The sequence below is a fragment of the Microcaecilia unicolor genome, chromosome 5 (assembly GCF_901765095.1).
Source record: "Microcaecilia unicolor chromosome 5, aMicUni1.1, whole genome shotgun sequence".
Classification (NCBI taxonomy): Eukaryota; Metazoa; Chordata; class Amphibia; order Gymnophiona; family Siphonopidae; genus Microcaecilia; species Microcaecilia unicolor.
This window is the reverse complement of record NC_044035.1, coordinates 50,122,961-50,147,009: the sequence shown is the minus strand read 5'-3', so window position 1 is coordinate 50,147,009 and position 24,049 is coordinate 50,122,961. Positions and strand designations below refer to the sequence as shown.

The 24,049-nt window shown below is 42.8% G+C and overlaps 1 protein-coding gene across 2 annotated transcripts in view; it reads right to left on the bottom strand.

The window, feature by feature from the left end:
* PPRC1 (PPARG related coactivator 1) overlaps positions 1–24,049 on the bottom strand; it is a 94,707-nt gene that overhangs the window by 16,623 nt on the left and 54,035 nt on the right. For both annotated transcript variants that reach the window (XM_030202869.1, XM_030202870.1), the window contains exons 7-9: positions 18,943–19,003; positions 16,896–16,963; positions 7,319–8,210 (exon numbers count right to left, since the gene is read on the bottom strand). In XM_030202869.1, the coding sequence (XP_030058729.1) occupies positions 7,319–8,210; positions 16,896–16,963; positions 18,943–19,003 (1,021 nt within the window). The remainder of the gene's footprint in view (positions 1–7,318; positions 8,211–16,895; positions 16,964–18,942; positions 19,004–24,049) is intronic.

Here is a 24,049-nt window from a genome sequence, read left to right as displayed (position 1 = left end):
GAAGATACCGTTCTATGGGCGTTACAAAGAAAGTGAGCGGCAGTGTTTTGGAGAGTCTGGAGTCTACGGATTTGATATGCGGGAAGCCCTGCAACAGTAGCATTAATAGTCTAACCTAGAGATTACAAAAGCATGGGAGAGGGTGTGCAATGAAGAAAAGTCCAGAAATGTTGATACTGATCGAAAGCGGTGGAGAGGGAAAAAAAAAAGGGAAGAATGAGAGAAATGTGGCTGTTGAAAGAAAGTTCAGAATCCAGTATAATACCCAAGTAGCGAAAACTGTCCACCGGGAGACAAGGAACACCAAAAGAACAAGTATGAGAGAAGGTTTGGGCAGGGTACTGGTTATCCAGCATGTTACTGAGAAGAACTCAAAACCAGATTATGATAACAGAGCCAGAAATGAATTGCCGTTAAGCAAGTTTATAGACAAGTCAGGTTGGGATGAAAGGGAGAAGTAGGAAGAATAAGAAGGATGTTTTCCACATATATGAAAAACCTCACATTGTAGGTTTGGATGATTTTGGCCAGGGGACCGAGGAAGATATTAAATAGAAGTGAGAAAAGAATAGAACCTTTGGGTAAACCACAGGTGAGGGGTGTTTCTGGGGATAAGGAAGAGAGAGGGTGCACAAAAACATAGGAATAGGAAGGAAGGAAGAAAACCAAGCCAAAGCTGTGCCGGAAAGACCCAGGGATACCAAACTAGAAAGTAGCAGGGAGTGATCAACCAAATCAAATGCAGATGATAGATCAAGGGACACCAGGAAGGTAACAAAACCAGCATGAGAGGAATACAGTTCACTGAGAAGAGCAGTGGTTGTGGTTTCAGTGCTGTGGGGGTGCCCTGAAACTTGTCTGTCGCAGGTGAAGAAAGCTACTGGACTCGAGAAGAGAGCTGATTGAAAATAATGCATTCTGTGATTTTTTTTGTAAAATGCAGAGGTGAGAAACTGGGCACAAATTCTCAGGCAAAGTAGGATCAAGAGAGGATGTCTTCAGGAGTGGGACTACTCTACAATGGCCTTTTTCTAAGAATCTGGAACAATACCTGATTTGATTTGATCATTTGATATACTGCATTACACCATAGGGCACCAAAGTGGTTTACAATGTAACAAATCATAATATAAAATACATAACTAAATACAATAAAATGCTAAAAAAAAAACTTATTAAAATAGTTCTCGAGTCGGGAAGAAGGTGCTGGGTCAAGATAACTTCTATGAATTTGATCACATGTTATGGTTTTTGAGAGTAGTCAGAAGGAAGGGAAAAGGAATCCCAGAAAGATGATTTTGAGAGATAAAGGATGGTAAGATAGGTTGCTGTGGGGGAAAGGGGGGTCAAGGAAGTCAGAGAAGATTGAAAAGATTGAACTGCACCTGCTGTTCTGCTGGGGGGAAAAAACAATGGGGGAGAGGGGGAGGTTGAATGGTAAGAGACACCACCTGAAACAATTTCTTGGTAGGACAATGAGCTTGAGAAATAACATTACTTTTAGCCTGTTTGGGTTGGAAGTGGTAGCATTTACTGACCATTCTGAACGCAGAAAGATGAGAAGGGATCTAACCTTGTACCAGATATGCTCCGCTCTACAAACTTGACAAAGGAGATGAAGACCTGAATGAAACCAAGGTTGTCATCTGGGAAAAGTGTAGTCGTGGTCACGAGAGTCAGAAAGATGTGGAAAACGAGAAGAAAGAACTGAGTTCCAACAGTCCACCATTTCGGTCAGAGTAAAAGAAAATTATCTGGGAAAAATCGTGAACAGAGGGACAGTGGATTGAGGATCTTGATATCTGAACCGGGACTGTGTAATTGAAGGTAAAGTAGAAGTGGGAGAATGAGAGGGGGCAGGACAAGGAAGAGAAAGTAAGAAAGTTATAAGGAAATGATCGGTTCGGGCTACAGAACAAGAGGATAAGGTCGAGACCTTAGAAGATTCTGACTGAGTAATAAGAACCAAATCTAAAGTGTGGCCCTTAGCATGAGTGGGAAAGTTAACCAGTTCAGTGAGACCAATGTCTTGAGAAATGTTATGAAAAGGATGAACGTGCAGCTGAGGGAGTGTTAACATGAACATTAAAATCACCAACTATTATCAGATTAGAAAGGTGAATGCAGGCTTCGGTAAGAGCCAGACAAGAAGATTCCCATTCCAAAGCAGTAAAAGAAGGGGGACAGTAAAAGACCACAAGATGAAACAAATAAGGCGCAGTGACCTTGAGACCTAATATCGCCGAGAAAGGAAACAGTGAGGACGAAGGTTCAGTGACTGAAAAAGAAGAACTAGGTAGGCAAATAGCTAAGCCACCACTCCATTTAGACTTGTGAGAGGTGAAAAGCTAGAATTGGTGAAGGTGCGATTCTTCATACTCCCTCAGCCATGTCTCTGTGAGGCACAGTATATTGAGATGGTGTGAGGGAAATCGGTCGGATACCAGTGCAGTTTTAGTCTTTAAGAGACTGACAGTTCAGAGCAGGAAGGTTGACAATGAACCTGGGAGCCCGGGGGTGGGGGGGAAAGAGATGAAAAGGATGGCGGCCCCAGGAAACCAGGATGGAAGACAGATAATAGGGAGACAACTTAAGAAAAGAAAGAAGGGAATTGGTTGAATAGGGGAAGTCAGAATAGGGAATACAACTACCGAACAAGAAACTGACAAAGGTCAGAGTGAGAAGCAAATAGTAAATAGAGGTACAGTTTGCCCAAATGAGCATGCCCTGTATGTACAAATACCTGTATTAAGATAGAACAAAGACTAGGAGTGGAAAATGGAAGGACAAGAGAGGCAAAGAGATGGAGAATTTATTTTTAAATTTTATACAGAACTTATAGCCCAGAAATACCAATACAGTTCACTCCAAAAAGTAATAAAATCTCTACTTGTCCTCAATTCCAATAAGAGTGTATTCCAAAAATGAGGGGCCTGTTAAGAAAGTGAGGATCCGAGCCTCTACTGCAAGCCAATGTAGCTTCATAAAAAAACCTGACAGTGCCTCAAACCTATTTAAGGAAAAAAAAAAAAAAAAAAACCGAATAGCTATATTTTGAACAACCTGTAACCCTCTTAAAGAGGATTTAGTACACCCAACATACATTATGTTACAATAATTCAAAATTGACAAGATTAAAGTCTGCACTATAAGCCTAAAAACAGGAACAAAATATTTCTTTATTCAGCAAAGTTTTTTAAGCTGACAAAGATTTCTTCACAACAGAATTAATCTCCTGTTTCATGCTATTGATTTCTACTCCCAACAATCTAGACACAAGTAACCGTACTCACTCTAAGGCAACACCCAATGACTGCAGCATAATATTAAACAAAGCAGTTGAAAGTAGTGAGCCTTATGGGACTCCACAGGGTTAGAACCAAACTTCTGACACATCATCCCCACGCCTGACTTCGTAGGAAGGAGTAGATAAAAATCCTTGGAATCACTCTAAAACAGCCCAATGCAATCCAATACTACTCACAGTTGTATTAATAGTTTATGATCAGCCAAGTCAAATGCGCAGGAGAGATCTAACTGTATTAAAATCGCACATTTCCCTTGACTCTATAGGTTCCCTAGAGCTACAATAGCACCCACCACTGTCTCAGTACTATACTGCTTACGAAAACCACCACTCTCTGGATACCCCTCCACCTCCATACCCTCCTAGATCATCTGTCTATTCCCTCCCTCCAACCCCAATCTATCCTCTTCTTTCACACCTTATCTTCCTTCTGATTCTTCCATCACCATCTTTCTTCTTTTTCAGACCCTCCCCCTTTTCTCCCCTCCATCCCCCACATAATACCTAAACTTCCTCACCCATAAACTAAACAATTAAACAGTAAAGTTTTTAAAAAATCCTATAGTTTTAATCAATAAAATAAAATATGCAGTCATTCCAATTCCTAAAAAAAATGTATCACAACTAGCACAAACAGGCACATTTGTTACCTCTTGCCACATATTCTGCCTCGAGCTCTTGCTACCATAATCCTAATTGCCAAATTCTCAAGCTCTTAGCTCACACTTGTGTTTTCCATCTGCACCATCAACCCTGTTGCAGATACTACGGAAACATCTGTCTGCAAGACAAATTTTTTCATCATTCCCCTCTGCAGTATTACTTACAGCAATACTGACTGAACCCCAAAGAATTCCACTCAGTCTTGTCCCCATTCCTGATCAATCCATTTATTACTACCCTCTATCATACTTCTAAATCCTACACCATTGCATCCAAATCTGGACTTTACTTATTTATGAGGTTCAAGTGAAGGATCGTGCAAAAAGGTCTTACTGAAATCAAGTACACCGCATTTACTACTCATCAGGGATCTAAATCTTTGGTCATACAACTTCAAGTTTGTTTGGCCTGACTTAGAACTACAGCCTTGGGTGCTGTAAATTTGATTTCCTATCCATGTACCCATACCTGAAAGTCAGATTTATCTGTATTTACAAGCCTTCCACCAATCCTACATTTTATAAAGCATTAACAATATTTCTATTTTTCTTGTCATCTACGTCTTCCTCCTTTTCACAGTTCTACCACTGCACTTCCTCCTTTTACACACCTAAAATGTCTTCCTCGCTTCCTTCGGAGTGGAGTAGCCTAGTGGTTAGTGCAGCGGACTTTGATGCTGGGGAACTGGGTTCGATTCCCACTGCAGCTCCTTGTGACTGTGGGCAAGTCACAACTTTCCATTGCCCCAGGTACAAAAATAAGTACCTGTATATATGTAAACCGCTTTGAATGAAGTTGCAAAATACTACAGAAAGGTGATATATCAAGTCCCATTTCCCTTCTCCCCCTTCAATCATTCTATTTATCCCACCCTTCAGTTGACCTGTTTGCCTTTCCCTTTTCAGCAACTTCTTGAAACACAGGTGTGTTGCCCATACAACAGCTACTTTTGATTTAGCCCACCACCCTTCATCTATTCTAGACCATGCCATCCTTCCAGGGCTTCACAACATTTTATCCTCAAGTCTAGAATCCTCATCTTTTGTGTTTGCTCTTACTTTAAAACTATGCTGGTTATCAATAAACCAATGACATTGCTTATTTTAACATTAGAAATGCTGCTGTATTTTTGAGAGAGATCTTCAGTGTTTTAAGATAAAAATGTATTTAAAAATTACTGTATAGAATGTTGGAGAAAAATATTTTTAATATTTCACACACTGGATTTGTTAAGTTGATCATATGGAATTATTTCAACTGGACCAATAGCATAACAGTGTAACTGTCACTTTGATGGTTAATGAACTATATCTATATACAAGGGATATTTGAATAGCTTGTGACCTTTGTAGGATATGTCTACTTGCGTGAATTGATTAGAAGGCCTATGGAGTCGGTAAGCCAAACCTTCAACTCCAACTCCTCTATTTCTCTACTGTTCAACCCCAACTCCTACTATGTATAATAAATCTAAGAAAAAATTAATTACAGAAGCCAGTGGAGGGGCACCTTGAACAAGGCACAGTAATACAATACACCTCAACCTCGTTCAGATTTCAATGGATCCAAATTTGCCCGTTTCTAGATAAAAATATTTCAAATACATTTTTGCTTTTATTGTAGAAGTGGTGTTAGGGGCAGAAGCTGCAAACTGATAGGCAGATGATCAAAAGCCCCGTGCTGTTCCAAACAGAGCTCTAAAAATAGAACTGGGACAGCGCGGGGCTTTACCGCACCTATGTTCAGACATAATTGCATGCAAATTTAAGTACGCAATTCTCTCTGATCATGGGGTAGAAGTGCAGGAGGATTGTGCCTTATGATGGGGGAATTTTGCAGAAAAACACACTACAAATAAACTATGCAGAATTTTACAAATTTTTGTGCAGAACTCCCCAGGAAGTATTAACCTATTTCACAGAGCAAATTCATTAGGCTAGACTTGGTGCAACACAATAAGCTTCCTTCTCACACAAAAACACCAAATCTATGGGTATAAAGCAGACAATGTGATGGATATTATCTACAGATCATGCATTCTCATGCCAAATACTGCCTGAAACAATGCTGAAAGTGGGGAGCATATTCCCCATATAAACTGATACAGAAGGTAAGAGAAGAGTAGCAAGAAGTACAAAAATCATCTTGTGTGTTTGGTGGTTCTGAGTCCTCCTCTGATTATTCCTGGATCACCTCGACCCTGGTGTTTTTTCCAAACTATATTTATATCTAATAGGTAAAGAAAGCTGTGGAACACAGAAAATGCTCAGACCTTACCTGCACCATTACATTAGGACAGGTGTTCTCACCCAATCTTCAGCCACACCCAGCCAATCGTTTTTTTGGGATAGTTACAATACATCAGCATACAAACACAACAATGCATGCAAATATTATGAATATTCATTGTGGCTATCCCACAAACTGGATTGGATGTGTCCTAAAAACCAGGTTCAGATTAGGATATCAGTAAGAGGCAAAACCTTCAGCAGCCAGTGAAAAAGCAGGTACTGTCTCCACCATTTTGTAACATTAAGGCATAACATGGTGAATGTAGTGATATAGGAGCTACAGATGTTTTGATGAGGACCAGCAATTTTTTGATGAGGACCAACAATGCCAAGTCTATTCGCTGCAGAGGAGCTAATACCTTGGAGTGCTTTACCATGAATTATGAAATAAATAATACAAAAACAGTTTTGTTCATCACCACATCTGTTTCTACATGTTCAAAGCCATATCTTAAAAAAAAAAATTTCACTCAGCTGAATCACTTAGAACATTCCAGAATCTTTAGTAAGCCGTTAAATATAGACGAGTCAATATTTAAATAACGCAGTGTTTAGTTGATAAACTCAGCACTATCTGTATAGCGAGCTCTACGGACAGTGGCAATATCTAGCCGCGATTCATAAAGCTACAGTTTAATTTAGGACAGTCTTTTAATACACAGATATGCAGATAGTGGATGAATTTTGTGGCTATCCATAGAGTTATGCAGAACGGTCAAGTTCTGCCTAGTGCCACCTGGATAGTGCTGTGGTGGTCTCTAAGATTATTCAGCATCACTCTCCAGATAGTGCCACTGAAAATTCACAGATGGCCACTATAGTAAGAGCCATGTTGCAATAGCAATAATCGCTATTAATACCGGGCAGAATATTGTTACCTACGGTATTAACGGTTTGTCAACATTTGGTATTACTGAAGCTACTCTAAATAAAACTAGTTTCAAGTGCATGTAAAGTACCCTGCAACATGCTTAAAAAAAAAAAAAAAAAAAAAAAAAAAAACTTAGCTCCTTCATGAACCCATTTTTACTACACTCCCAATAAAAAAAAAGCTCACCTTTTCCTCCTCTTTGATGAAGTTGATCGAGACCTTGAATGTGACCTTCGGGACAATGACGACGATGATGAAGATGAAGACGACGATGACAACTCACCATCACTGTCAGAACAAGAACTGCATGAACGACTAGTGTGGGCTCTCCTGCTCCTCCAGCGGGATGCCTGTGGGCTGGGTGAATGCCTCCGTTTCCTATAGCAGCGTAAAGGCCTTTTGGAGACCGAGGCATTCCCACGAAGATTACAAGTCCTCCTTACTCCCATATCATCGCTCCTACAAGGAGAAGATTCAGGAGACAACAACACTGACTCTGAGTGACTTTTGTCCAACTCTATACCACTTTTCTCACTAGTCCTATGATCTAGCTGGTCTGTGCAGTCATTCCTAATGGCATGCTCCCCACGGTGAGTGGATGCGTCTTTACTGCAATGATTAGCAGAGACTGATGGACAGCCTGCAACTGTGACCTGCTTTGGACAGACCTTGTTTTGAAGTCTTTCCTTTAGTGACATAATGGGCTTGATAGTGATAGTCTGGAGATGCTTCACATTTAGACGAGTCCCTTTTCCAGTCTGGGTGTTCAACTGTTCAGGTGCACCTTCTGCCACTGGGAGAGTAACATCAGGACACCTTTTGGTTTGTGAGATGCCAATTACGCAATAATCATGATCTCCATGTCCCACGTGTATCGGTGCAACGACTGGCAATGAATTCCTGCTATGAAGTTTGTCCTGAGGCAAAGATTTGGCTTCTATGAGCTTCACAGATGTGAAGGAAGAGCTGCCAGTTCTTTCCTGAGGTGCTGTGTTGAGGGGTTTGACCTTCCCCAGCAGAGATGTGGCTGCTAGTGGTTTCCATAGTTGATGTGGGGGTGTAGCTGGGGGTGTTAGTCCTGCAAGGAAACAGCAGCTTTAAGATTCATGTAAAAAAAAAAATCTCCATAAAATCCCATTATTTCAAAGCAATCATTAACTAGGTCAGTCAAATTCTGATAAAGCAAATCTAACAAAATGACTAGTATAAAAGGACTGTTTTACCTTGCACAATGGGAAAATCCTAAGGCACGACAATAATAATTTAGCAAATGAAAACGTACAATTACACAGCAACTGCAAAGTAAGCACAATTCTCTGAAACCCAGCAATTCAGTCTCACACGAGTCTTTCTCAGTATCAAAGGAAGTCTGCATAAAGCCTCAAGTACAGGCTTTGAACCATCAACACATTTGTACGTGGTCCCATGAATCACAAAACCTCTGCATTATCCAAAGGGAACCACATCCAAAGGAGCGTTCTGACCCAGTGACCTCTGGAAGTGCAAGGAAGGATGTCCACTCCCTTAGAACAGAAATTCCTACAGTGTGGACTAGGAATTGGTTATTGGACAGAAACCCGAGGGTAGGGTTAAAGGACCATTTTTCTCAATGGAGCAGGGTGAATAGTGGCGTGGCACAGGAATCTGTACGGGGATGGTTCTATTTAACATATTTATAAATGATAAATGATATGGAAATCGGAGCGACAAGTGAGGTGATTTAAATTCACAGATGACACAAAACTATTTTAAGTTGTTAAAACACATGCGGACTGTGAAAAATTGCAGGAAGACCTTGAGAAATTGAAGACTGGGCATCCAAATGGCAGATGAAATTTAATGTGGACAAATGCAAAGTGATTCACATTGAAAAGAATAATCCGAATCATAGTTACCTGATACTAAAGTCCACCTTGGGAGTCAGCACCCAAGAAAAATATCTAGGTGTCATTGTAGACAATACGCTGAAATCTCCTACCCCGTGTGTGGCAGCAGCCAAAAAAGCAAACAGGATGTTAAGAATTATTAGTAAAAGGTTGGTAAGTAAGAGCAATAATACTATAATGTCTCTGTATTGCTCCATGGTGCAACCTCGAATATTGCGTTCAATTCTGATCGCTGTATCTCAAAAAAAAAAAAAAGATATACCAGAATTAGAAAAGGTCCAAAGAAGAGCAACCAAAATGATAAAGGGGATAGGAGTCCTCTCATATGAGGAAAGGCTAAAGAGGTTAGGGCTCTTCAGCTTGGGGGGGGAAAAAAAAAAAAAAAAGACAACTGAGGGGAGATATGATTGAGATCTACAAAATCCTGAGTGGTGTAGAACGAGGAGTCGAATTTTTTTTACTCTTTTGAAATGTACAAAGACTAGGGGACACTCAATGAAGTTACATGGAAATACTTGGACAAGTCCACAGTCTGCTACTGAGATGGACATGAGGGAAGTCACTGCTTGCCCCTGGATTGGTAGCATGGAATGTTGCTACTATTTGGGTTTCTGCCAGGTACTTGTGACCTGGATTGGCCACTATTGGAAGCAGGATACTAGGCTAGATGGACCACTGGTCTGACCCAGTATGGCTATTCTTATGTAATCTTTGAGGCAGAGTGGATCAGGAAAATAGTCTAAGTGTTCACTGAAGTGACTGTCAAGCACATCAACACACAAAACAAAAAGCACCCTCTCTCTGTTATAATAAAGCACATCAACACTAACATTTCTTCTAAGGTGTAGAGCTACCATGCACCATTCCCCCACTGGCTGCACATCAGAACAAACAGGTGTACCAGTACGATTCATACAATGAATAAGCTAAAAGCCCTGGGCCTGTAAGTTCTCACCATATTTTTGGTGAGGTAGAACAATCGCAGTAGCTGTTACACTCCAACCGTTCAGAATAGCTGAGGAAGGCAGGAGAAAGGGGTAAAAAGACTGAGGGGGATATATGGTGTGGAAGGATAGAGTAGCAAACAGTAAGAAGACAAGCAATTTGAAGGGGACAGCCTTACAGGGTTGTATGTTGCACACTGGTAGACTTTGGAGTTGGTCCAGTTTGTTAGGTGGAAGGGAAGCTGTATACGTAAATATGGTAGTGTTTTTTGGAGCTGGACAGTCTACAGGGCAGCAAGACAGCTGGGATTAGGTTTTAGAAATAGAGCAGTTTGTGGGTATTTTGTGGGTGAGGGAGCAGTATGCGAGATGGTGTGACAATGTGGGGATTAGTTTTAGGGGGTAGTTTTTGGCTTGTACGAGCAGTTTGGGGGGGGGGGGTCAGTTGCAGGTGGTGATGTTTGGGATTTAGTGATGCAGGCAGTTTCAGAGAGTAATAGAATGGAGCAAGAACATTTACATAATGTGGAATTCCCCAACTCCTATGTTTCACTCTATGTAAGTTTGTATGCTATAGAAGATGGAACTCCTTTTCCCACAAAAATGCATTCAGGAAGGGGGGGGGGGGGGAAGGCTTATTATTCTGGAACCCCCAAGATGAATTTAGCCCATTTTCAAACTTGATGTGTCTGTATACTGGTTTTAACCTTACACCAAGTTTTTTTTCTCCACCATTCCATAAAATTCAGTTATTTTACCCCATACAGACATTCACATGAAAGTGGTAGTTGCACTAGATACTAGAAGATCTTCACTACGTCCTTCCAATACTCCTGTGCCAAGAATTGGAATGGTTTGCTGAAATGCTTAAAGCTGCAAAATGATCACCAGCTGTTCAAGAGGCTGCTGAAAACCCACCTATTTGGTCTGGTCTACTCCCCCCACTCTCTTACCCCTGCATCTGTTATGCCCCCTTCCTTGCCTATTCTTGTCTCTTACCATTTTCTCTTATTGCATTGTCATTTTTAATTCTCCTCTATATAAGCCACATTGTGCCTGCGTGTGTAGGAAAATGTGGGGTAGAAATGTACTATAAATAAATAAAGACATTCTCAACTCCTTTTGTACAATTCTTTCCAACTTCTGTTGGGTTGGAAAGAATAAAAAGAATGCAAGGGCAGGGGAGAGAGCTGAAATGTGAGAAAAATTAAGGATGAGAAGAACTGGTAGTAAAAGGAACAAACAGAAGCTGAGAAAACAAAGATGGGGAGTTCTGGTGACATTATCTATCTTGAGTGGAGGAGTGGCCTAATGGTTAGTGCAGCGAGTTGTGGACCCAGGGAATTGGATTCGATTTCCGCTGCTGCCTGATGGGTTGAGATCCTGGGGAACCAGGTACAATTACCTCTGCAGCTCCAGTGACCCTGGGCATGTCACTTAACCCTCCGTTGCACCAGGTACAATGTACTAGATTGAGCCCACTAGGGACTTCCCTTCCACCCAGACCCAGTACCTGTAAAATGAAACTAAACTGCTTAGGTCTAAGCAGTATATAAATACTTAAATGAAAGAAGTGCTCAGCCAAGCACGACAAGTGATCTACAACAGAGTATGTTTAATAGGCCAGGGGCACAAATCATGTTGGTAAAGAAACCTGTCTCCCACAGGGGACTGGCCAGGCAAGAGAGGAGCCTGACAATATGAGGGCCAATCATGTGCAAACAGGAGCAGAAGTCTGGCTGAGCACAGAAGCTAAGCTGGCACTAGGAAGAAGATACATGTGGGGTTTGCAGAGTTAAAACAGGATGTTGTGGCAATTAAAACAGACATGGCAGGCATGAGGATCGAATTTAGGAGAGATCTGAATGAGACTGTGCCTGGGTGGAGGAGACAGAGTCCCACTTAGAGGAACACATGAAAGTGGTAGTTGCACTAGATACTAGAGCAGCTCACGGAGGACAAACTGTACCTAGAGGATAAACTCGGACAATGAAAATTAATCGCAATGGCAGAACCTCCAATTTTGGAGGAAACCAAAGACCCCAGAATGGTCAAGAAGTCAGTGTAGTACATACTGCATATGGGTGATCCAATGGATATGACAGAGAAAACCAAATGTCTTGGGGTCCCCTCCAGAACAATCTTCCTTGCAACACCATGGTCTGGGAGTGGAGGAGTAGCCTAGTGGTTAGTGCAGTGGGCTTTGATCCTGGGGAACTGGGTTCAATTCCCACTGCAGCTCCTTATGACTCTGGGCAAGTCACTTAACCCTCCACTGTCCCAGGTACAATTAAGTACCTGTATATAATATAAACCACTTTGAATGTAGTTGGAAAAAACCACAGAAAGACGGTATATTGTCTCATTCCCTTTCCCTTCAGAAATTTAAGCAGACACTAAAAACATATTTTATATAACCATTTCCCCCAAAGTAACCTGATTTTCATCACATATAGGTTTCAGCTACTACCAACCTCATCTCTGAGTTCTGTATGTTACCCCTCCCTCCTCTATATCCTATTCTATCCATTAATGCTGCCCTGTCCCCTCTCCTTTTCTATGTTTGAAATTGTAGCCTCCACCTCCTATTAGGTTTCCTCATTTTTTTCTTCCCTAACACGCTTTATTTTCTATTTTGAAACATGAGGACAGTGCCGGGCAGACTTTTATGACCTGTGTCCCGCAAATGACAAGATGGATTCAGACATGCTTTGATGGCAACTCCAGTGGTTGGAACAAAGATAGAGCCAGGTGGACTTCTACGGTCTATTTCCCAGAAACAACAAAGAAAGACCATAATCAAGTAATATCACGTTGTTGATTTAATCTAGAATTGAGAATGTGACTGTTCAGTAGACTGGATGGACCATTCAGGTCTTTACCTGCCATTACTTATATTACATGTGTTTACCTATCAACCACTTAGATATCTTTTGTTTATGAGTGGTATATCATAAAAGTGAACTAAACTGTTTCCACACTTTTACAGTGAAGAAGACAGGGCTCTACAACTTTGCCTATATACCGAGATAGCCATTCGGAGGACTGTAAAGACCTAATCCTGGGCATGTTATGTTGGAGACAAGAGATGAGAGAGAACGTGCTTAAGCAAACACCTCCGGTATCGCTGGGCTTTTCCTTTTGGTCTGATCTTAAAAGGGAAAACAGTAACAGCAATAGCAGAGCAGATGCTGTCCAGATTGGCATAACAGGAGTGGAGCCCTCTGACTGAGGAACACAGCAGCAGAAGGATGGCACTAAATGGCAGAAGGTCAGTCATGGCTGGTGGACACTGCAGAGATAGTCTGATAACTCTCCTATAGAAGGATGGAGTGGCTCAACAAGCTGAACATATTCCAGACTGACTAATGGAACTACAGACTTTAGAGAGCTAATTACTTAAGGGGCCCCCAGAATTACTTCCGGGTGATGAAGTAGAGTGTGTCTGCCGTGATGGTAGCTTCAGTAGCCTCTCACCCAGGCCTTATACCAACTGTGATAGAGGAGAGTTGGCAGCGTGCTGGCGGGAAGTATACTGGCTTCCAGCTCAAGTGCAAAGGACTTTTTCATATATATAAACTGTGATGACTTTGTAACGGTTCAAGCAACATAAAACAAGTGCTAAATCACTGGCTGTGCGAGTGGAGGCGCAGCTGAAGTGAATAGCTTTTTTGATCCCAGCAACGCTTGCAAAGACATTAGTTACTGCTTTTAAGCCAATATTGGTGAATTGTGATATGTATATTATGTGATATACTATGCCCATATTATATGTGCGTATGTTTATATTGTTTACAGATATTTGAAATTGATAAGGGCAGGCAGTAAGGGTGAGTGGTGAATGAATGTTGATGGATGTGAGTGTAGTCAGATGACTTATGTCAACTGATTTGTAAAAACATAGTGTTGAAACAATAAAAAGTAAGGTTTTTGGTACACTACTGGAGTTTTCAGTGTGTTAATGACTTATACTGTACCAAAACTAAAAATTCTCTCTCTCGTCTATCTGGTCAATAATAAAAGGAGTTCACTGTGAACACTATCCACCCTAAAAGGTTGTTTTATGGCTGTATATGCGGAATTGTGATATTGCATATATAAGTTTTTGTTCCTAGTCATGCATCCAAAGGTTATAGAATTCTTTCAAGAAAGCCACTTAATTGTTTAATTTATTAGTGGAATATAACCACAGAGGCATGGTATGGCCACATCCTATATAATAAAACGCACCTCCAACATTCTGAAGCTGACTGCTTGGCTGAGGCATTCCTGCTCTCTGTATCCATCTCCTGAATTGACATCACGTACTTCCGGGATCGTCACAAGCAGAAGTGACCAACCACACGAGGTTTCTCGGCTTCAGAACGTTGGAGGTGCATTCTATTAAATAGTATTGGTCAGTTCCTTGAAACACAGCCAGAGCTCAGCGTCCTGCACAGTAACGCTCAGACACCGGAGAGAGAGAGGGGGGCCTGACACCAGAGGGGAGGGGGAGGTATCTCTGTCACACACACACACTCTCTCTCTCAGTCAATGTCTTTCTCTCTCCCACTCTCACACACTCTATGTCTCACACTGTACCACATTCACTCTCTATGTGTCACCCAGTCACTCTCACACACTCTTGGTCTCATACACTCAGTCTCACAGAGAGTCTGCGTCTCACACACACTCTCTCTCGCACACACTGTATCAGTGTGAAACACTCTCTCTCACACTCTCTCTCACATAAGCACTTGCACACACACTCATTCTCACACACACACTCTCGCACATTCACTCTCTCAAACATACACACTCCGAGGAAAACCTTGCTAGCGCCAGTTTCATTTGTGTCAGAAACGGGCCTTTTTTACTAGTTTTTAATATACTAGAGCCCAGCTAACAGGTTATCTTGAGTTAGTCTTCACTGAACTAACCTTGCTTTCCTTGTGCAATCACCATCCTGCTGGATAGGCAGTCTCTTAAATGGTGTAGGAAAAGGACTTAATATCAGTTGTCTTTTTTTCTTAGACTGTAGCAGCAGGTGTACGTAATCTATTTAGAGAATGTTATAGTTTTGCATGAAGTAACTTGTATGTACTATATGAAATGTCATGTATATTTCAATGCACTTGTGTTTTTGAAATGCTTTTTTTTTACGTGTTTCAATAAAGAATGTAGTTTGTCATCTTTTTTGTGATGTTATTTTTTTCTAGGGGGCTATTTTGTCAAGGGGCTATTTTGTGGGAGGGGCCATTTTGTCTAGGGCTATTTTGTTCTGGGACATTTTGTCAAGGCGCTTTTTTGTCGGGGTGCCAGTTTAAACATGCCAATTCAATAAATACATTTTTAAATGTGTTCTGTACTGCATAAAATTTCAGCTCATTACATACAGATAATAATGCATAACTGATTAGGGCTGATACGGTAATTTAACAAAGGACTTTTGCTCACACCAACTCAGAGGAAACATTGGATCAACCCAATACTTAATATCTGGCTTACAGCCTGGATGTGAAAGGAAACAATGTGTCCTTGATGTTTCTCCAAATAGATGTCTAAGATTTTTTTATTTTTTATTCCCATGCGGTTTACAGTATTAAATAGAGGTAATTTACCATCTGATGTGACAGCAAGATTCTACATACTCTTTCCAATATCTTCTACATTTTTCAGTTTGGCATCAAAACCGACTCTGTTAAGGTTCATCTCAGTGTAATGCGGGTAAACTGCTGTCTTCGGAGAAAAAAAAGGTAGGCAACTGTGTTTCGTACTATAGCCATAAGCCTCAGGAACACAACACTGGGGAGGGAGAGGGGGAAAGGCAGATAGCACAACACTGCACTCCCTAAAAGTCTGCTGGCTCATGCATTAGATCTTCTGAACTGCATGCAGGCAAACTAATATTTTTTCATCAACAAAGCTAATGCAAAAAGATGAGGTTTAGTTTTACAAAATGACCACACACATAGAATTATATCTGCTCTAGAATTAGGATAGCATGCAGAATGCGCAATTCCAAAAGCTTTATTTATTTTTTTTTTTGTATAATTACTACTTTTACGTGTCACTAAGTAGTAAATCAAGTGAAATCCAGATCAAAAATAGTCAAAAATCAAATCAAATGTAACATCTGTCTAGCAAGCCAATGAAATCATTTACTTTTATCAGTGTTTGTTTTCATTTTAATCACAGTTTTGTTCTACAAAGTCAAACACTAGGTTGCAGAACAGTGATGCTCCTTTCTAAAACTCGCAGAATTTTGAATCATGAACCATCTTAATGGCAAAGCATAAGCTTCAGACACACAGACCACGTTACAACTAGTCCAACTGTCCACAACTGGGGTTCTGCAAAGGAAGCAGTTGCAGCTCATCAAAGGAAAGAAGTCCAAGCTATCTCGCAACAAATACCTACTTATGCCTGAATGAAACTCATCTTGAGCTACTAAAAAAAAAGGCATGAACTAAATCCAACCAGTGACATCCAACTGCTGGCTCAGATGCGCCAGGCTCTTGAACAGTCTTATTCACTTATGTGAAGTTCTAATCAAGACAAAAGCACAAACCATCAGGAGAAAGTGCGGAACAAGACCCACACTGAAAAGGGAAAGGAAGTGGCCAAGTGGTTAGAACAATGGGCTGTTAACTAGGGAAGCCAGGGTTCAGTTCCTATTTTTGCTATTAACATTCTTTGTGAGAGGAGAGGATACTGCATGTCACTTTCTCAGGTACCCACTTAGATTTAAGTTCTTTGGTGAAAGGATGTGTGGTACCTGAATACTCACCACCACTGCAGAAGTGCTACTAAAAAAAAAATAAAAATAAATTCCCCCAAATTTCCCTTTTAAGCCAAGCTCTAAAGCTACATACATTTACTCTCCTAAACATCTATACTAGGAAGTTTATCCTTTTGCAATCCAAATCCTGCCTCCCCCCTCCAATCAAGTACCTGCTGTACTAGCCAGCTCTGGTGCAAGTAATTTGTTGCAAGGTTTTTTCTCCCCTTGGCTTTCCAATCTGCCAAAAAATAGAAACAAAATTTAGTACTAGTACAGGTCCTGGAAAACCATCCATGTGTGTTGTCAAGTGGGGAAATGCAAGTCCTTTGGTTCCAGTTTTTATGTACAGCCACACAGATCTGTATCTGCTGAAACCGCAGCTCCAATCACAGGAACGTACTCTGCTGCTAATGTTCATCTGCTGCCAGAAGCGGGGCTCCTCTGTGGGTATACTCAAAAGCCCCAATTTTAACTTCAGAATTTAAATATACAAACAATTAGTAGATTAAAACATCTATATATATATATATATATAAAAGGCAACCCCAACGTTCTGAAGCCTCCACGGAAGTTGAGGCGCCCGAGATATCCGGTGTGCCCTGGAGTGTCTGCACCGCCCTCGCGTCAAAACGTCATGACGCGTCAAAACATCATGACGTCGAGGGCGGAGCTATTGACACTCGAGGGCCGAAACGGCCCACAGCGAACAAGGCAAGTAGCTTCGAGGGACGGAGGGAGGGGGGCCCCTTGCTAGCGCCCATTTCATTCTGCTCAGAAACGGGCATTTTTTCCTAGTTTTTATATAATATGTGCTCAGTTTTTAGGTGTATACACTTATCAGGAACTGAGATGTTATAGCACCTTTCCATACATCAAAGCACACCCTGCCTCCTCCTGATAAGTTATAACTCAATCAAATCTTCAAAGTAAATTTTCTTTTGTTAATGCAGATTATGTAGCACTATTACTTAGCTTGATCAGTGGGTTTAATGCAGTCAATGGTGTGTACAAGTCGCTTCATACAGAATCCTGGTTAGTGTATAACTTTTTTTTATATATAGTGCAAAACCTCTTCATTCAAAACTTCCCAAGTTCCCAAGTTTTGAATGAAGAGGTTTTGCACTATATATAAAAAAAAGTTATACACTAACCAGGAATCTGTATGAAGCGACTTGTACACACCATTGACTGCATTAAACCCACTGATCAAGCTAAGTAATAGTGCTACATAATCTGCATTAACAAAAGAAAATTTACTTTGAAGATTTGATTGAGTTATAACTTATCAGGAGGAGGCAGGGTGTGCTTTGATGTATGGAAAGGTGCTATAACATCTCAGTTCCTGATAAGTGTATACACCTAAAAACTGAGCACATATTATATAAAAACTAGGAAAAAATGCCCGTTTCTGAGCAGAATGAAATGGGCGCTAGCAAGGGGCCCCCCTCCCTCCGTCCCTCGAAGCTACTTGCCTTGTTCGCTGTGGGCCGTTTCGGCCCTCGAGTGTCAATAGCTCCGCCCTCGACGTCATGACGTTTTGACGCGTCATGACGTTTTGACGCGAGGGCGGTGCAGACACTCCAGGGCACACCGGATATCTCGGGCGCCTCAACTTCCGTGGAGGCTTCAGAACGTTGGGGTTGCCTTTTATATATATATAGATGTTTTAATCTACTAATTGTTTGTATATTTAAATTCTGAAGTTAAAATTGGAGTTTCTGATTTTCACTTATATTCATATACAAGAAACTGACTTTAAGAATACCCAGTGTATACACTCATATACTCAAAAGCCACCACACTCATTTTTCTTTAAACGTGGAGTTTGACAAAAAAAAAAAAAAATGTAAACAGGAGCACGTGTATTTTATGGAGCAGTTGCCTGGGAGGCCTGTAATTTACATCAGATACAGAACACCTACACTCACATTACTCCTCTTAAGTGTATCGAGCAATACAACATAAAGTGGTTTCCAAAATGGTTTCATAAGCATCCAAGTTCATTGCTATCTTGGCACAATAAGAACAAATTCTAGTCTATGTTCATTCAGTCTCCTCAGCATAGGACACTTGTATACTGTCACTACTAAATCAATGAAGGGGCAAGAGAGATGCAGTTAGCTACAGAAAATATTTTCAACATTCAGCAGATGCAGCCTTTGGCAAGGCCATCACCGCACCTCTGTAGGGTAATTTTCCTCTATTCTCCATACTTACTCAGAGTGTCCTACAGCCAACTTTTTGCCACAAGTTTGTGAGCGACATACTTCCTCTTTTGCTGAAAAGAAACATAAGGCAAGTCAAATAAAAGGAGAGGAACTAAGGAGAGTTAAGTAACCCCCCCCCCTCCCAAATCTCCTTAAAAAGATAGAGCAAAACAGGTAAGCAGGTAGGAAAAACAAGCAGACTACATAAAACTGATGGCCTTGTGACAAAAATGTTGACAAAAACCTCTCCCAACTGTGACCAACATTTGACTGTTAAGTTACTCTGCTTATGTAGCAAGACTTAGGGAATAGTTTTTTAGTATTTAAAATGTGTTACAGTTCTATAGCCTAACATTTAAAAGGACTATTTTAGAGTTTAAACCAAGGTTTCCTGTGACTATTAGCCATACTCCACACTGATGCAATAGTAGAGTTTAATTTCCTCCCTCCCACCCAGGCATGATTTCTGATTTATAGGCCCTTAACCAATTAGGAGACTAGAAAGTTAATTATGGCATCTCTATCAGCCAGTAATACGCTCTTGGAAATACGGTCTACTTAGGTCCACAGACAACCTACTATTATTATTATTAATAATCTAAATATTGGTATAGAATAGCATATATAACTAGCAATCTTCAAGGACTTCAGTTTATATACTCCTACTGTAATTAGCATCTTAATTAAGAAATCACAAATAAGATGATGCAGGCAACAATCAAGCAGCAAGATGGGGGCTATCCAGTCTTTTGCACCAACTGTCACATGTTTGATTATCTCCCAGTTGGTGAGAAGTCATGTGTGTACTTGGTTCAAAGAGCTCCTAGCATTCAGGGAACGGAGGCAAGAGTAGCAGACTTGGAGGAGCTGAGGCAGAGTTTATAGAGGAGGGCCTACAGGGAAATAGTACAAGTGTCCCCCTCCAGTCTAATAATCTCTGTGCTGCCATGGAGGAGAAAGATCACATGGAGAGAGCATCAACTTGGAGAGGCAGGAAGTGATCCTATAGCAGGACATGCCCTCCAGGGGATGCAATATCCTCTCGTACTGAGGATTTGTCTCTCCAAGGGCTTCTGCCAGGAAGGGGAAGGTTAGGACAGTCGTCTTAGCTGCTGAGTGGCTGGTGGACTTAAGGATCACTTGGAGGCATATTTTCAAAGCACTTAGCCTTCCAAAGTTCCATAGAAACCTATGGAACTTTGGAAGGCTAAGTGCTTTGAAAATATGCCTCTTGGTCACTTGCCTGCCCGGTATGAAGGCGGCAGACCTTACACATCACCAAGATAAGATTTTAGACTGTGCTGTCTTGGTACACGTGGGTACCAATTACATAGGAAAATGTGAGAGGAAGGTTCTGGAGGCCAAATTTAGATTCTTGGGTACAAAGCTGAAATCCAGAACCTCCAAAGTGCTCCCCATTCCACTGCCAAGACCCAAGAGCCAGGAAGTGCTCCAGAGTCTCAATGCGTGGATGAGACAATGGTGCACGGACGGAAGAATTCAGATTTGTTACGAACTGGGCAACGTTGTGGGGAAGGGAAGCCTATTCTGGAAAGATGGGTTTCACCTTAATCATGGTGGAACCAGGCTGCTGGCATCAACATTTAAAACCGAGCTAGAGCAGCTTTAAAATTAGAAATTGGGGGAAGATAGTCGCTCAAAAGCGCATAGTTTGGAACAAGGTATCTTTGAAGGGCATCACCAGAACAGGGATGGTAAGGCATCCAGATAGTGAAGTTGCAATAAAAGTCATAGTAGACTATGTGTCGTTGAATAAAGAGCAGTCAGACTTTAAAGACTGACAGTGAATTTAGAAACTGCTAAGCAAGTTGTAAATAGGAAAAAAAACCTGACGTGTACACAAAACTGCTAGAAGCCTAAATAAAAAATAAGATGGGAGAGTTATAACACATTGCACTAAATGAAGAAATAGATATAACAGGCATTTCTGAGACCTGGTAGAAGAAGATAACCAATGGGACAAACTGATACCATAGTACAAATCAGATCACAGTAATAGGGTGGACTGAAGTGGTGGAGGAGTAGCATTATATGTTAAAGAGAGCCTTGAATCAAAAAGACTAAAAATTCTGCAATATACAAAATACACCTTGGAATCCTTAGGAATAAAAATTCCATGTATAAAAGAGAAAAGGATAGTGATAGGTGAATACTACCGTCTAACCTCATCAGAATGAATAGACAGAGGTATGTTAGCAGAAATTAGGGAGGCTAACAAATTAGGTAACAATAATAATGGGTGATTTCAGTTACCCTGATACTGATTGGCAGTGCTTTTTTTGTGCCGGTACGGCGTACCGGCACCTTTTTCTCCTCCTCCCCTCCCATTACTTCCAGCGATTCTCCGCCTCTCCCCTACCCTCTCATCGACGTGCAGCGATTTTTCCGTCCCTCCCCTGCCCTGCCCTCACCTCTCTCATATCCAGCGATTCTTCATCCCCCAGCGACAGCGTCCTCCTTCACTGCCTGCCAGCCAGTCGGACTCAGAAGCGAACGGTGCAGGCAGCGATTGGCTGGCAGCGTCGTAGCTTCCCTCTGCAAGTCCCGCCTATGCGTAAAAAGGAAGTTGTAGGCGGGACTTGCAGAGGGAAGCTACGATGCTGCCAGCCAATCGCTGCCTGCACCGTTCGCTTCTGAGTCCAACGCTGGCTGGCAGGCAGTGAAGGAGGACGCTGGGGGACGAAGAATCACTGGATATGGGAGAGGTGAGGGCAGGGGAGGGACGGAAAAATCGCTGCACGTCGATGGGAAGGCAGGGGAGAGGCGGAGAATCACTGGAAATAATGGGATGGGAGGGAAGGGCAGGGGAGAGAGAATTGCTGGATATGGGATGGGAGGGAAGGGCAGAGGAGAGAGAATTGCTGGAAATCAATGGGATGGGAGGGAAGGGCGGGGAGAGAGAATTGCTGGACATGGGAAGGGCGGGGAGAGAGAATTGCTGGACATGGGAAGGGCGGGGAGAGAGAATTGCTGGACATGGGATGGGAGGGAAGGGCAAGGGAGAGAGAATTGCTGGACATGGGAAGGGCAGGGGAGAGAGAATTGCTGGACATGGGATGGGCTGGGAGGGAAGGGCAAGGGAGAGAGAATTGCTGGACATGGGAAGGGCAGGGGAGAGAGAATTGCTGGACATGGGAGGGAAGGGCAGGGGAGAGAGAATTGCTGGACATGGGATGGGAGGGAAGGGCAAGGGAGAGAGAATTGCTGGACATAGGATGGGATGGAGAGAAGGGCAAGGGAGAGAGAATTGCTGGACATGGGAAGGGCAAGGGAGAGAGAATTGCTGGACATGGGAAGGGCAAGGGAGAGAGAATTGCTGGACATGGGAAGGGCAGGGGAGAGAGAATTGCTGGACATGGGAAGGGCAGGGGAGAGAGAATTGCTGGCCATGGGATGGGAGGGAAGGGCAAGGGAGAGAGAATTGCTGGACATGGGAAGGGCAGGGGAGAGAGAATTGCTGGACATGGGAAGGGCAGGGGAGAGAGAATTGCTGGACATGGGAAGGGCAGGGGAGAGAGAATTGCTGGACATGGGAAGGGCAGGGGAGAGAGAATTGCTGGACATGGGAGGGAAGGGCAGGGGAGAGAGAATTGCTGGACATGGGAGGGAAGGGCAAGGGAGAGAGAATTGCTGGACATGGGAGGGAAGGGCAAGGGAGAGAGAATTGCTGGACATGGGAGGGAAGGGCAAGGGAGAGAGAATTGCTGGACATGGGAGGGAAGGGCAAGGGAGAGAGAATTGCTGGACATGGGAGGAAGGGCAAGGGAGAGAGAATTGCTGGACATGGGAGGGAAGGGCAAGGGAGAGAGAATTGCTGGACATGGGAGGGAAGGGCAAGGGAGAGAGAATTGCTGGACATGGGAGGGAAGGGCAAGGGAGAGAGATTGCTGGACATGGAGGGAAGGGCAAGGGAGAGAGAATTGCTGACATGGGAGGGAAGGGCAAGGGGAGAGAGAATTGCTGGACATGGGAGGGAAGGGCAAGGGAGAGAGAATTGCTGGACATGGGAGGGGAGGGCAGGGAGAGAGAATTGCTGACATGGGAGGGAAGGGCAAGGGAGAGAGAATTGCTGGACATGGGAGGGAAGGGCAAGGGAGAGAGAATTGCTGGACAGGGGAGGGAAGGGCAAGGGAGAGAGAATTGCTGGACATGGGAGGGAAGGGCAAGGGAGAGAGAATTGCTGGACATGGGAGGGAAGGGCAGGGAGAGAGAATTGCTGGACATGGGAGGGAAGGGCAGGGGAGAGAGAATTGCTGGACATGGAGGGAAGGGCAGGGGAGAGAGAATTGCTGGACATGGGAGGGAAGGGCAGGGGAGAGAGAATTGCTGGACATGGGAGGGAAGGGCAGGGGAGAGAGAATTGCTGGACATGGGAGGGAAGGGCAGGGGAGAGAGAATTGCTGGACATGGGAGGGAAGGGGCAGGGGAGAGAGAATTGCTGGACATGGGAAGGGCAGGGGAGAGAGAATTGCTGGACATGAGAAGGGCAGGGGAGAGAGAATTGCTGGACATGGGAAGGGCAGGGGAGAGAGAATTGCTGGACATTGATGGGAGGGCAGGGATGAGATAATTGCTGGACATGGAGGGGAGGGCAGGGAAGATAGAATTTCTGGACATGGAGGGGAGAGAGGAGAATCGCTGGACGGGGAGGGGAGGACAGGGAAGAGAGAATTTCTGGACATGGAGGGGAGAGAGGAGAATCGCTGGACGGGGAGGGGAGGACAGGGAAGAGAGAATTGCTGGACATGGAGGGGAGAGAGGAGAATCGCTGGAGAGGGAGGGGAGGACAGGGAAGAGAGAATTGCTGGACATGGATGAGAGGGGAGAGAGGAGAAATGCTAGAAATGGATGGAGAGGAGAGCAGGAGATAGAGAATTGCTGGACATGGATGGATGGAGGAGTTGGCTAGGAGAGAGGAGAAATGCTGACTTGGATGGAGGAGAGGGGAGAGAATTATTGCTTGATATGGATACAGAGGAGGGAAGAGAGATGAGAAATGCTGGACATGGATGGAGGGGAAGAGAGAGAAGTGCTGGACATGAATGGAGGAGAGGAAAGAAAAAAAGAAGATGCGCATGGATGGAGATGAGGGAAAG